At 40.5% G+C, this 16,220-nt stretch overlaps 1 protein-coding gene across 1 annotated transcript in view; it reads right to left on the reverse strand.

Annotated features, from left to right (window-relative positions):
- Positions 1-15,879, reverse strand: part of LOC128362917 (short transient receptor potential channel 7-like) — a 45,297-nt gene extending 29,418 nt beyond the window's left edge. The window contains exons 1-3 of the mRNA XM_053323781.1: positions 15,392-15,879; positions 6,883-7,645; positions 1,153-1,335 (exon numbers count right to left, since the gene is read on the reverse strand). Coding sequence (XP_053179756.1) covers positions 1,153-1,335; positions 6,883-7,645; positions 15,392-15,879 — 1,434 coding nt within the window. The remainder of the gene's footprint in view (positions 1-1,152; positions 1,336-6,882; positions 7,646-15,391) is intronic.
- Positions 15,880-16,220: the final 341 nt, after the last annotated feature.

Raw genomic sequence — 16,220 nt, forward strand, 5'->3', positions numbered from 1 at the left:
TGCACTGGGGATTTACCTGATTAGCGAAAGCATGCAGTATATGAAGGAGAGAGAGAGAAAGAGAGAGAGAGAAATAGTATGTGATAGGAGTGGCAGGGGGAAAAGGGATTTAGTTTGACATTTAGTAAGAACACTTCTGCTCAGTAGGGATAAGCTCCCTGGCATTTGTTGTTTACATAAGGCCCTCTGAGGCCACACACATGAAAATACATAAACATACACGTGTCACATATAAGCAGCTGGTTCATATAGATTCTGGCTTAATTACAAACAAACAAACAAGTTACTTGTTAAGAAAGTGCTTTTAAACTGTTTCTGTTAATCCTCCTCAAGATATACTATCAAATTAAGGCACATAATATATGCAAATTGGTTTCACAATCTGTGCAGTGAGATTTCAATCCAACATTTAAAAATTTCTGCGGATTATAATAAATCAAAATAACAGAGCAATCATAAACTAAACATGCTGGGGATGGTGATGTGATACATTATTTATTCACTTATGAGGACAGGTTGAATTTAGTTATTTCACAAGCACCAAATCAATATGATTAAAGGAGTAGTTTTATATATTGGGGAAAATGGCTTATTTTCTTTCTAACCTTGAGTTAGATCACAAGATCAATACCAATCTCATGTCTGCCCAGTAAAGATGAACCTATAACCAGGAAGCAATTTGTGTTGGTAGGTGGATTTATAACTTTGAACTGCTGCCATTCTAATGCTGCTAACATAAGCTTATTAACTACTGGCTCTAGTTACACTGTCACTCTCTGCAGGAAAGCAAATCCTTTAAGATATGGTTACATTTAGGAAAGATTGCCGTGTGGGCTGCAGGAGTCTAACACTGACTGCAGGTAGGAGACAGGTAGAACATGAATCCTCTTATCAGGTGTCAGTGTTGAACACTGTGTACACTTATCCTCACCTGTATTCTTTGCTTTACTATAAAAATGTCAAACCACTCCCTGCTTTATGCAGTTTGAACAAACAACTTACCACTGCTGTTTTGTGTTATTGTTATTTACAGTATATTGTTGTATGATGGTCCAAGATTAACAAAATGTCATCCCATAAATATAGATGGTTGGACATTTGAACTCGCCTAATGTGAATAAAATACATCTATTTATTTTTTGTTCGTCTTACCTTCTTGACTTCATACTTGATGGCCAGTATGACACGGCTGAGGCAGGGTCGGTTGTAGGGGCTTGGAGGACACTGATCAACGTCACCATTCAGTATGGCCTCTACTTCCTCTGTGTCCCGACAAAGGTCCAACACACCCACCACAAAGTCCTTACACTGCATGGACAGCTTACGGTAGTCATTCTGCAACGAGGGGAGCAGCATGGAGGAGAAAAGACAAGTTTGAGTTTAAAGAGAATCTAAACTCTGAGTCAGTCATGTCATCAACTGGTTGTAGACAAAGAGCCATTCTTCAGATGTATGAATGCAAGCATCATAAAAGAGATCATTAAATCATGACGGTGCCTTCAACTGCCCCCTTTGCTATCTGCCTTGTGTCTTTTTCTATTAGTTTATAGTTTTATTTTTGTGTTTACTGTTTTAAAGGTCTTACTGGTCCTTCAGATGTCTATTTGTGATGTCATCTCATGTTAACTTCATGGTACTTGTTGCATAGTTCTTGCTGCTTGAATATACTGTGCAAAGCTGTGGATCAATACTTGTCAAGCTCCATACAGCGTAATCAGCCATCTTTAGAGTTTTGTGTCTTTTTTAAAAATTGCCTATAAAATGCTTGAAAATGGTTCCCCTGCCTTTTGTGCCTGCGTGCCATATAGATCCTCACCTGTATCCTTGAGCTCAGACACTTCTTTTAATGACTCGAGAAATGTCAACCTGTCATGAGACATTTATTCCCATTTGCAATTATAATATAGCTTGGGTGTAAAAAGAATTTAAAAGGGTGATAGTGTGATTTGGTTCATGACCTTTCCATCTTAGAAAAATAATATCCGTTAGATGAATATTTTGGCTTTACATTTAAACCAGAGAGCAGGCATGTCTATATAAATGACATTGGAGGAAGTCAACTTGACTTATTTATCTTCATAGGTACAACAAAGACAAACTCGACAACAGCTGAAAGAGGGTATTCACTCTGCCTTTGGTTACACACATTTCAAACACTTATTTTATTTAGTGCATTCCTCTCCCTTAGATTTTATGCAGTTTAATTTTCCACACAAAAACTCAAATAGAAATGCCTGGAATTTTTTTTTTAAAGGTACATTTTTGAAAGATATTTGCTCCACTGGAAAGACCCAAAGCATTAAAAATAAATAAGGGCGTCTAACAAAAACACCACACTTTCTCCTGAGAGGAAGAAGGAGGAAGAGGAGAATGTGGACACAGAATACCAATCCATTCATGCAATAACAATAACCTTCTTGCTTCTGGGAAGAAACCCTATAATGCACATTTAAACTAAAATACACACTCAGAGACAGATGCTCCACATTATCCTGATGGCCTATATGAAGATGTTTTTTTCTCTATGTTGGACTACAGAGGCAATTCCCCGGGTGTACAAGCTAGTGAAAAAGATCCTTGATAATCCTACTAGATCTGGTTCTGCACCCTCTGGTGTCCTGCAGGGTGGGAAGCAAAGATCCAATGGTATACTGTACTATGGTGTACAACTCTAGACTGTAGGGCTTTCCAATCATGAGCAGAGCAGTTCCCATACCAGTTGGTGATGGTCTCTTTTAGGGCAGCACCAGGGAAAAAGATCTTTGTGTGTGGACAATGTCAGATTTGTTCAACACTCATTTCAGCCTTGTTTGGATTGATTTGGATTACCATTAGCTGTAACCATCAATCTTGTATTTTAGAGTTATATTTCTCCATATCGCTGGTAGTGAGTCTAGAGTTGTAAGCAGCAGTGTTTTGTTCAGTTTTTGTGGTTTGAATATGTGTGAACAGTCACTGCAGGGATAATATAATTGACCTACTTTGCTTGTCACTGCTTCCATAAATTTGCTGATGTTTTCAGAGCTGGATTAGAATATATTCCAGTCAACATCGATGTCCTAGATAGTCCAACATCTCACCTCTCTCATCACCATACCATCCTTTTTTATATTCTGGAGGAAGATAATTTGAAATAGTGTTATCCATTTTCTGGAGTCAGAGAGTTTGGAATTTTAAAAACCAAAAACTGAACACTTTATATTTTAGAATTTGCCTGATCAGGCAAAAAATCCCATCACCATCTGCAAAAACAAAAAGGAAATTCTGGACATCAAGCAATGACAGCATATTGGCTCTTTGGGGACATGAAGGAAAAGACAGCATTTGGTTTGTCTTTCCTTTAGATTTATAAGTGAAAAAAATCAATAACAATCTCACATTTGCTTGTACCCTGATATAAAGGCTTCAGGGCAGTATTTGCACAAGACTGCTTTCTTAATCAATGATAATTGCATTGCAAGAAACACATCAGGAACACACAAGCGAGCCCCACCATTACACACACATATATGTGGAATTCCAATCACAATTCAAAGCATGTGGTTTGTGCCTCTGGGGCTGAGATAAAGGAAAGGGAACGATGTTGTGAGATTGAAAATGGAGACAGAGCAGTGTGAAGCAGAGTGAGAATGGTTACAGATGAGTGAACTGAGGGGGGACATGAGGCAAGCATCAAACATGAAGGGAGACAGGGAGATGTAAGATGGAGGGAGAAGGGAAAAAGAGGGATAGAGTTTCTATTACTGCATTTCCATCCACTCAGTCCAGCTCCTTTTCACTTTATCTCTCTGGCTGTTTGTCTCACATTGTATCTGTTGCTATTCTTTCCACTATTAAGAAATTAACTTGAACTAAAACTGCCACCACACAGAACAAAGTCAAATTTAATTAAAAAAACAAACACCACACTCCTTTGCCTTACTTCTCTCTCCCTGCCTCTCCCAAAGATATTTGGAAAGTGTGTTAATGCAGCTGTATGTGTCCAGAGGCTCTTATGAGAAATTGATGGGCTGTCTTGGAGAGCAAGATGTTTGTAGATAAATATTCTGCTTCTCAGGAGGTCCTGATGTGTCTTTAGCAGCCCTTTCAGAAACATTTATCATGCACCACTAGCAGCACTCTCTTCTCTACACTGTGACAGGTTGTGAGCTATTGTGTGAGAGCTGTTGGCACTCAACTGTGTGAACGCATGTATGAATGCTTTATTTACTGTAAGTGCAAGTGGATACATAAACTGTGTCCCACACTATATTCTAATCCTATGCATACAACTGACACATTAACATGGTAACATTAAACATGTAGCCTGTATCGTGTTAGCATTTTAGTATGTACAGTATATATAGCATACAGCTGAGGCAGATTTAATTAATCAATGTGCCTGATAAATGAAAAATTGTGTCCCTTTGGCGGTTAGGGGCTAATCAATATAAAGGGTTTATCTTCTTGGGGGCAGTCAATGTTTGTGTAATTTAATAGCAATCTGTCCAAAGTAGTGGCCAAGATCTCCAAACCAAGATCACCCTGAACCAAACTGAATAATATTTGCCACTATGTCTTGAAGTAGCAGACATGTCAGCTTACATAACCACAGAGAAGCATTTTGGTGGCCTTAAACCAGAATTATGCTTCTCCGAGGATTTACACAAACGTCTCTGCAAACAAACTGTACACAGCAAAAGGTGTAATGGGTAACTGTGGGTTGTAGCAGCTGACACACACCCTATAAATCTTAACAATGTGACATGCGGCCCTGCACATCAAGCAAGTTGATTTAATTCCTGAGCTGGGTCCAAAGAGGAGTCGAAAACAAATACAAATATATTCCATAAGAAAGAGCTATGCTTTTAAAGTGCTTTATAAAGGTGTCATCAATGACATAAAGTAGTGTTTCAATCTTTTGCATGTCACATTTTGTTCTCACTGACATAATGCCTTAATCCAAGCCTTAACTTGTATTTCCCCTGTTTGATTTCCCCATTTACCGCATGGGTGTCTTAATATTATTTGATATTTGAACATAATGAGAATATGACATAGAGGAGGGCTAGGGAGACCATTAAAGAGAGAAGATGGAGGGGTGATAATGAGATGGTAATGAGACAGATGAGCTCCAACACAACAGGGGTCCCTCAGGTGAGCCCTTCTCATTAAGTTTTGAAGAGATGGGGAATTGAATGACAAACATAAAGATGGGCAGAAAGACAGAGGAATGGATGAATAAGGAGAGACAGAAATTAACAGCCACACATGGGCGGACAACGGAAGGCAAATGAGGCATATGACTAACCTAAAAGTGAACAAACACAGTGAAGCTGCCTAGTTAATAAGTCCTTATGTCAATGAGCAAATAACATAAAAGATGATATATAGAAAAGTGTGCTTTTTTCACACCCAAGCCCAACCCTAATCCTTTTAAGATGTTTGCTTGCCACAAAGACAAAGGGAGACTATTTCTGACTTATTTCAGACATGTATTACCACTCCAAGAACATAAAACAAAGTAGCATGGACCGCTGTAGACAAAGTACTTGTGTATCTCTCTAAGATAATGGAAACCCTGAACACAGTGCAAATCCATCCAGTAAGTCTTGGTATATTGGTGTCTTGGTAAGTTGTCTAAATTAGTCATTTTAAGCATGCGGTAACTTAAAATTGGTTATTACAATTTTTTGTTTTAAACTTATAAAGAGGTTGTATGGCATTGTTGCCTTTATTCCATAGTATTACAATATAGAGAGACAGGAAACACAGGGAAAGAGTTATTACAAGGTGTGAATCCTTATTACCAGAACACCCCAGTTTAATTTTTCAACGTTCTTTTGCATACCAACAGAACATATTGTCATAACAGTTTCAACTGTAACAGCTAGCCCTACTGGTCAGTTAGCAACACTGTATCCACATGTTGTTCTCCCTCTTTCTCTGTGTGACTCATTCGTCAAAGAGTGTGGTGGCCTTAATATCCCAAGGCAACGGATTCAGGTCAGGTGTACCAGCTGGCACAATGCAAGGGAATCAAGTCCCTCTCCACCTCCAACCAGCCCTAAAAGCTTGCCCAAACCTGTTGCATAGCATAGTTTAGTGGGAATGCATTACCCTGGCTCCAAGCCAATCAACCTGCCTCAGGACAGATGTCTGCAAACCCAGCTGGCACAGCAGGTTGGATTCAAATTTATGTGGGTATGTGTGGCTGTGTATGGGGCTGCTATGAAACCTTAGATCCAGAAATCTCAAACATCATTCTGTTACACAAGTTTGCAATTACATTTTCTCCAACACACACACACACAATGTATGGCTGCAGTATGCAATCCTTTCTCTCAATAAAAGATCTCTTATATTTTCCATAAAAAAAATAAAGTGTTCTGCTTTATAGTTCTTATTTCATTAAAACCTGAGGACAGATTACATAGGTAATAAAGTAATACGAGTAATAAAAAGCTGGGAGTCCACTGGGAAATAAATTCAAGATGAGAGTCTAGTGATTTAACTGTATCATTGGCAGGAATCGTTTAAAACACTGGCACAGATGGATCTTCAAATTTCCATTCAACAATATAAACTGTACCTATCCTGCCTGCACTGTGAAAAAAAATAATGAGAATGTGACAACAATAATAATATAAAAAGATTAAATACACTCATTTACTCTTATATAATGGCTTTCCTAACCCTAACCCTTAAAAAGATGAACTGTGTGTTTCTCCAGAAGGGGACAATCACTCTTTTTCCCCTCATACTGTATCACCTCTTTGGCAACCCATAGAAAACAGGCTGTTTGTGTGAGCTGGTTTTAAGAAAGTGAGGGGCCAAAAAAAAGAAAATGCCGATAAACAAGCAAAAAGGAAACAATGTCAAGAGAGATACAGATCAACTCACCTTAAATTCTGTCTCGATGTTGGCCAGTCTTGCCAGTTCGTTGCTGAGCTCCAGGGCAGTCAGTACAGGATCTTCACTGCTGAGCGACAAGTAAGCTGCACTAGCCAGGCCCTTATATGCATTCATCCTGGAGCGTGAGTGACTGAAGGAGTCTTTCTTCTGTTTATCCAGGCACTCTGAACACTTACAAAAGTAGTCATGCGGCCTTTCAATGCGGGCTCCCTTGGACAATAGGATGTGGACAATTTCGAACTCCATGCAGTGAGCAGCCAGGATGATGGGTGTGACGTCATGCGAGAAACGTGTTCCATCCTCATCATAAGCAAAGAAGACATCATCACGCATCTCCTGCTCCAGAGAGCTCAAAGCCAGCCGGAGACCCCCGCCAAAAGCAGGATGGCCGAGAATGGCTTCTACGATGCGAACATAACCCTTGGAAATAGCCAAAAGAAGGCCATCTCCAATCCTCGCTAATCCTTCTTTCTTTAACAGCAGCTCAGTCACTTCTAGGTGCTCATTACCCACTGCCAGCTGCAATGCATTCTGGCCCATGTAGTCCACACAATTGAAGTTGAGGGTTTTAGACTCTTCCAGCATTTTCCGGACCACAGGAATGTTTCCGTATTCAGCAGCATCCAGAAAACGCTCCTCCTCTGCAGTGAGGGGAGAGCCACGTTCATTGAACATGTAGGCTGGGCCTCTCACTGCCTGGCGACGCCCCTTCTCCCTCAATGTAGTGTGCCGGCGATGCATGGCCTCCACCCTGTAGACAGCAGAGAGAGGAGGAAATGTTAGGCCATAATGACAAGAATTAATGCAGTATGATGAAGGTGTAGGTAGAAAGGAGAAAAGCTTTGACATTCAGAGGAAAGAATGATGAACAGTTGGAAAGGGAATTGGACAGAAAGAGAGCAAATGATGGAGGCAAGAGAACAAGCCAGTATCATTAGTTAAATCAAACTGACTATGGTGTAACAAGGCAAACAAAGTCATTACTGTCATTCATACTCATGGACAGGGACTGGTCAAACACAATCAGCAGTGCTTAACACAGACTTGTCCTCTGACCTAAGAGAAAACTCCACCAATTCATCTGTAATAGAGCTATCCTCGCCCTGATCAATGAACCACTACTGGGGTCAAAGATCATTACAGGGTCATCTCAGGTCAACAGCTCTGATTGGCAAGAGACATATGAAGCTGTCACTTTAATTGGCTCTTGCATGACAAGCTCATACCATGATTCAGTGGTGGTCACCCAAAATGACTCTTGGGGCCACTGGTGAATCTGTCTTTTTCAACACACTACCCACAGTATGTCTTTATTTATCTATCTTCCTACATAGAACATGATTTCTAGAGGCACAGTGTCACATCCCAGCAGATAAAAATCTTCATCAATAGTTAAAAAAACGTCAAAGGAAAAAGCGTCAGGACGGTCTATATGTTTAGTTGTTATAATGCCCGTTATCTGGTTTTCATTTGTTATTATGTGTTCTTTTCTTCTTTTGTTTCAGTGTCTTGTAAGCCCATTTGGGCTGGGCACTTCTGGTGCAAGACACGTTAATAAAAAAAAATCAATCAATCAATCAAAGTTACCTGTCGAACATAACTAGCAGTAGTTTGCACAGAACCCCTGGTAATCATTCTTTTTAGTGCATAACACATTTCATTTGGATTATTGTACTCCTATTGTATTTTAGAAACACACAGATCTGTCAAAATCCCTACATCTGCTGTGTAGCCCAACACTCTGACCCACACACTGGGAAAACAAAGCCTTGATGTTTCCTAAAGCTACATGAGAGCGAGTTGCAGAGCAAAGCATGAAATATTATTATGATCCCAGAAGAACCCCTAGCGTTTACTTCTGCTTCCCCTTCACTGTGTTCCTAGTGCTCCCCTGTTTGGTATGTGTGTGTTGGCATGGGTGTGGATTCCTTTTTCTCATTCTCCTGGCTCCCTGCTCAGCTCACCTTGAACTCTTTTCTCTTTGGGCTCATCACCTCTCCCAGTCAGCCCACCTGCCTCCTATCAGTTCATCAGCTTGCAGTATATCTACCAAGGCTCTTCACCCACTCTTTGCCAGATCCAGAACTAATGTGTTATGCGGACAGTGCTTTTCTCTATTGCTGCCCCAAAACTGTGGAATTCTCTCAAGAGTCATCTTAAAACATACTTTTACTATAGCTATTAACTGTGCTAGCCGTTTGCTTTGTGTGACCATGTGCTTATACTATAATTGCTTTTATTATTGATATCGTTGTCAGTATTATATTTTATCATCATTCTGATTTCTCTTCTCCTCTACTGTTTATTTTCCTTTTTTTCCCTTAGTGTGTGCAATAGAGCCCTTTAGGTTGTAAAGTGCTATACAAATAAAGTTGAAGTTGAAGATAGTTATTTCAACCACAATGGTAGCTACAATTAAAGGCTTACTTATTTTACATACCTAGTGATTCAGTTTCCTCTCATGTTAACTTGTTTCTCTTGTGTCCCAGGCTCATTACTTGACTGCCTATCCTCCTGCTTATCAACAACTTCCAAACCTTCAAGATATCCCTCCTTGTAAAGCTGCCCCTCATTCAGAGGGACTGCTAACAACAGCCAACACTCCTCCATTTCCTAGATTCATCGCTGCTGGCCATGGATTCCCATTCCCTGCCATTAGTCTCTCATCCAGACCCTCCCCTTCAATAAAAATTGGTGTCCACGCAAAAACCTGCCACAAGTTGGATTTCTCCGCCCCTTACCGGTCAGATCATGAGGTCTGGAAGGATGTCGGTGTCACCTTGCTCTGCTCCACTGACCACAACCAACACAATGCTGACTGGCACCAGGCACCAGCCCCAAATTCCAACTAGGTCAGAAAGTTTGGCTTTCCTTAAGAGGTCTCCCCTTGCAAACTACTTCATTATATTGGTCCATATGAGATTCACTTAATCATTAACTCCACTGTTAGGCTTCCTCCTCGCATCAAGGTTTGCCCCAGATTTCATGTCTCACACAACTTGTCTCCACTAGCCTCCTAGACTCCTCCAGTTGTGGGCCCTCCACCTCCCCACATTATCAACGATCTGGCAGTTAGTCATACTCCTCTAACGTTGGGGCTACCAGTACCTGGTTAACGAGGAGGGCTATGGACTTAAGGAGCACAGTTGAATTCCCCGTTGGAAACATTCTGCAGCAAGCCAGGGCTGGTGCTGTACAGTTATGGTAACAGAGGATTATCTTGTGTATCCCCTTCTCTTTCCTTGTGTCTTTAATGCTAGCTTGTTTCTCTTGTGTCCCATGATCATTACTCGTCTGCCTGTCCTCCTAGTTGTCCATCTGCCCATCAACAACTTCCAAGCCTTCCATGCCTTCCTGCATGCCCACCCAATCCTTCCCACTCATGCCAGCCAGACTCCTCCATTTCAGTCATTCAGCCCTGATATTGCCCCATTCCCTGCTATCACCCTCTCACCCAGATCCTCCCGTGGACAATGAAAGAATAGGTGAAAATGGAAACCTGGTTACAGTGGAAATATTCCCCGGGGGCATAAAAAAGATATAGAACTGAAAAGATCCCACAAGAACATTGTGGGAGTGTGTGTGTGTGAGTGTGTGTGTGTGTGTGTGTGTGTGTGTGTGCATGTGTGTGAGAAAGAGAGCAACAGAGACAAACCATGCTTGTCAGTCTGTGATTAAAGGGTATAAAAGGTCGGTAGCTCTTGATTTTCGATTTAGACAATCAGTGTGTACCTTAGGCTGCCAATCAATGGTAGAGAATAGAATATCTCTCTGTCTTACACACACACACACAAATTAGCAAACATAAGAATATAAATGTGGACACACATGGTGCACGACTGGACAAACACATATATGACAAGATCAGCACCATCAGTATGCATACAGAATAGGGTTGTCACGATACTAACATTTCAAACTCGATAGCGATACCCAAGAAAATATTTGATACTCGATACCATTTTCAATACTGCGGGGTTAAAAAATGACAAATACTTAAAGGCATAAAAAATATTTTTATTAACATGAAAAACTCAAAAAAATCTTTTTCAATCTCAACATGGAACATGCTTTCTCAGCAAAACCGCAGATGCTAGTTAAATAATCAGAAAATGAAAAAAAAAACACAATAAAAAACAAGACAATCACGTTGTTTTCACTTGCACTGTGCAAATAAATGCAAAATAAATATCCCAAATATAACACAATTTAACAATATTTTAAGGTTGTCTGCAAATAATCCAAAAATCTAAAATTAACAATAGCAAAAATATGCAAACAACACTTGTCTGAGGTAGTGCAAAAAGAAGCTGGTTTTCTGAGGTAATGCAAACTGCAAAGAACAAAAATAGCAACAATGAGAACATGTTAGGTTGTCTGAGGTAACACAACACACAATACAACAATTAGAACAATATTTTAACAGTAACAACAACCAGTTAAAATGAACATCACACAATTGAAATGCTGTATTCTCAGCTACACTTAAAAATTGAAAAGTGAACATTTATTAAGGCACACAAGGCTTCAGAAAGTGCACTTTACTCTATGAATGACTGTCTTGGGGTCGTATTTTCGCTGCTTGTCAAACAGAAGTGGCAGAGTTGGCTGTTTTTGCTTCTTCTGTTTAGTTGCAAGTAGAGTTTTCTCTGCTTCACTCTGCAACTGTAAGAGAAAACAACACGTTTGAGTAACGTTAGCTAGTAAAGGCTACTAGCCGCGGCTAATGGCTAATAAAAAAAACAACCAACATTAATTGAGCAGCAAGCTAAATGTGGCTAGCGCGGTCTAGTAATGTGCTAGCCACAGCTAATCACAAAACAATCAACATTAATGCGGGCCACCGGCCACACTAACATCAGTAATAAGTTTAATACATTCAGTTAAATGATGAACGAGAGCTTTACTAACCTGTCCGAACTCATCATGAAGCCCAGGGTGTCAGTCCTTCAGATGTTTGGCCAAGTTAGTTGTGCTGCTCGACTTCGTTGCCAACGCTTTAAAACATTGTTTGCACACAGGCTTTCAGTTTCCCTTCTTCGTTTGCCTCGCATGCAAAATATTTTCAAACAAAGCTTTTGCCATTTTGAAGACTGGCTGGTCTAGCCCTCCAGCAGCCGCACTGGCCATACTATAGAGCAGAAATGTGTCTCTGGCTGTCGGATGCTGTCTTACCTGCTGCACTACCTGTCGAGTGCGCACACGCTGTAGTATCGATACCGTGGCAAATTAGTATCGTATCCGGATACGCCGTTTGAGTATCGATACTTTTCGGAGTATCAATATTTTTGACAACCCTAATACAGAATGTGGACAAAACATAACTCATCTGTAAAATGCAATACAAACCAAACCAATACCATGCAGTGAACATTATTGTTATGACTCTTTTAGGGTCATAGTTTCTGTAGTTGATTACCACAATGCATTATGCTATAAGGTATAATTTCTCATCCAACCCTCCACCTATACAAACACACACACACACACACACACACATAAGCAATAGGAGGATTCCATATAGCTACATGAGGGGATGGTCTACCTACCAGCCAACCTTAGTTAGATAACCCTAACTAGATGGCTATATAACCCTAGCCAGGTAATGAATAACTATTTTCCATCCTTCTCTGTCTTCCTCTCCATCCATCTTTCACTATTTGTGATTCTGATCTGTAATAGAATTTACCTGCATCATTTCTGCATGGAATTACAATCACACAGAGAGGAGGAGGCAGATACAATGGAGATGGATAGATAGAGAGAAAGTGAGTGTGTGTGTGTGTGTAGAAAAGGGAGATAAATGGATGATTGGGAAGAAAATGGCTGAGTGAAGGAGTGATTGTTTATGCATGTCTGCTTACAGTGTGCGATTGTATTCGCACTTCCATCATATAGTGCTCTTCTTAAAGCTGTACAATCCTAAAGTATTTAATGCATTACCATTGTTGCAACCAAGGTCACTTTACTCCCTAAACATATGCAGCACATTTCATCCCATCCCACTAAAAAACATCATTCTGCCTATCTGTTGAATTCAAGGGCAATATTCACCTGCCTTTCTAGCTTGCTACATGTTTTAATGCCTACTTGTTTACTTTCACTCATATTACTCATTATGTATATAATCATCTAGTGTAAAGATGCATGATTTTAACTTTCTGATATGAGAATGTTAATTTTTCAAAAAGCTGCAAAAGGCTGTAGATTTAGGTTTTGATTCTCAGCAGGGTCTGTGGTTTCAGTTTTTCACATTTCATTTGATTAACTGTGTGTACATAGCTCTCGTCCTGATGCTGCATCCAATTCAAAGGCTGCTGCAGAGCCCCTTTCCAAGCAAGCAGCTCCCTCTCCTATTAGCAACAAAACTGTCAGAAAAGGGAGAAACACTGCTACTGGTGATGTCAATTCCAACACACCACTGCAGCTTGCTCTAAATTCTTCCTTTATTTAGCTCTCAAGCCATTGGTCTTTCATATAAAATAAAATAAATTGAATTTGGATTATACCATAGTGGCTTTTAATAAAGTTTATTGTTGATAAGTATCAAAGAAATAAATGAGTTCTACTGTAGTTTACTGTAATGTACATGTTCATTCTGAGTCACAGTGTTGATGTGTTTTCATTGGAGTGAGACCATTTTTGAAACTTCATACTTGGCTGCTACTATACAGTATAAGAGTTATTATCATGTATTTCGGATGTCAAGCCAAGAAGACAATATCTTTGGATGATTAATCATTCTAAAAATAAATGTCATGCTGGGGATGACAGTCAGCAGTAATCTACATGTGACCTTTAGTGGAGTGAAACATGCAAAACTACTGATATGGCCCTTAAAAATGCCACGTTTCATACCAGTCAATGGATATGAACAAGTAGAATTTGCTCATATTCTGTAAAGTATTACTCCAAAGTGTTTGAAATGTAATGGATATGTAAACTAAATAGCAGTAGCAGTAGCTTATACATATACTGAAAACACTGAGGAGCTGTAACTTCTTGTAAGCTTTTCAATGATAAACTGTCATCCATTTTAAACTGATCAAAATCTCTTCTTTTTTAACTTAGCTTTGAGATGTTCATCCAACAAGTTATCTATATTCAGTTAAAGCAATCAACCAGGTTAGGTCACTCAGCTGTGAACTATAGAAAAAGCGAGTATGGGAAGATCAGCTTTGAAATTACACTTTGAGGATAATGGGTAGAAGAAAGAAGTTTCAACTCTTGAGGAATATTTACAAAACTGACTAATGAGTTAGCACTCTATCAGTCCACAGACATGAACAGAATATATGACAAGACCTATACTCTCCCTCTTTCTCTGTCTTTATAAAATACACACACACTAGACACTCTTTCAAGCAGTAAATTGCCAATTTTTGAGATCAAAGGTGAGTTGCTCACCATATTTCCCTGGTAATGAGAAACAGGCATGTTCACCCTCTCTCACCCTCTCTTTCTCTCTCTCACACACACACACACACACACACACACACACACACACACACACACACACACACACACACACACACACACACAGACACAGGCTTCAACATTTAGCCTGGTCAGGCACCAGTGAAAGCATACATGCTTCTTTTCCATTAAAGGCCTTTTATGCTGAACACTGGTGTATCAAAGAGGTAGACCAGAGAACATCAAAGACCAATCACTACAACCTGCCATCCTCAGTATCTGATAGATATAACTCAACTGGCTTTGCTGCACAAAAACCCATTAATTGTCACCCTATATCCCATTTATCCCTGTGGATACTTGCTACATGGATGCACTTGACTAAATACAATAAATGATCCTGTGAGTACTTATCTCATGTGTAGGAAAGTTGAGAGAAATTATACAGCAGAATAAATTTGCAAGATGGCAGAGAGGTTCCCAATCAGGGTTTTATGAGTGTTTGTGCATGTGATCAGTGTCACATACTCTGCTCCAGCTCAGTGTCACATGGTCTTACCCCTATGTCTCTCTCTTACTGAGGCTAACACTCAACACATACACACACACACACACACGTACGCACACAATCCCTGTTGACTGCTCCTTAAGTATTCATGCACCAGAGAACCAATCAAGATGCTAACTTGCAACAGAAGGACAGGTACAGTGGAATGTATGTTCCTCCATTAACAATCTATCACAGTCGAGTCCCGTTTATGAAATCCATAAAGGACTTATAAAGCTGAATTTATTTCATTATAGTTGTCAGTAACCCTGACCCTGACTGCTTTACTCTCTCCAAAACCATCCTTTACTTGTTGACATTTACAGGTGGATTAGTTGCTCTTGATCAAACCACAGAATACGTTCCCCAATTCTAAACCATCGCCCAGTGTCCCCTTTGCATTAGACAACTCCAAAATGCCATAGTTTGTAAATAAGCACATGTAAACTCAAGGCCGCGAAACTGGTCATTTAACTTATTTATCACGTCTCTGGATTGATGAGTAAAAGTTGGGATTGAAAATAAAGGACTCACGCTTGCAGGGATTCTGAGTTGATCTCGGTGTCTGTGGGCTCAACAGAGTAGTGGTTTCCCGAGTCAGAGAGCTCCGGAGCCCGGGGGACTCTCTGTCCGCGGTGCTGAAAACGCTCAGCACTACCTGCGCCTCGTCCTCTCCATTTAGAAAACGGGTAATCGTGGCGGTCGTACACCACATCTAGACGCACATCCTGCCACGAGCGAAACGGAGAACCGGTGTCCCCGGTGCGCTGGCGTAACTTTGGTGTTGTGGAGTGTGGGGAGTCCCCTTGCTCCTGATTTTCTGGAGACGGGTGAAGGCACTCCGGAGAAGCCAGGTAAGGTGGGTCTATATCCCCCAGTAACGGAGAGGCGGAAGAGAAGAGGTCCAGGGGCCGCGGAGAGGAAGTGGATCCTTCGGGATGACAGTCAGACAGAGGCGGGGAGGGAGACTCCGAGAGACGGGCTCTCTCGCCGCTGTCGCTTTCTTCCCCCTCGTCAGACATTGCTAGAGGTCGTTAGCAGCATATACTTTACATTATTTTATTATCTGTCAGACATACATCGACATTTGCCAAAGTTTAAACCGCACAAGTTTCTTCTGAGCTGCGCATCAACGAAGAGCCAAGCTCCACCTTCACATAAGAGTGCGCGCTCTAATTAAGGAGTACCGAGAGTGCGCGCGCGCACAGGGAGCCAGCCCTTTATGAAATGGTAGAAACTGAACTGGCAACATCACAAAGTGGCTTAATTTACACATTGCATTGAACTACAAAATGACCAACAAAATTTCTCCTTCAGTATCGATTTTAAAATAGCCAAAATAGCTTCCATTTTTTGTGTTTGA

The sequence above is a fragment of the Scomber japonicus genome, chromosome 8, assembly GCF_027409825.1.
Source record: "Scomber japonicus isolate fScoJap1 chromosome 8, fScoJap1.pri, whole genome shotgun sequence".
In the NCBI taxonomy this organism is placed as follows: domain Eukaryota; kingdom Metazoa; phylum Chordata; class Actinopteri; order Scombriformes; family Scombridae; genus Scomber; species Scomber japonicus.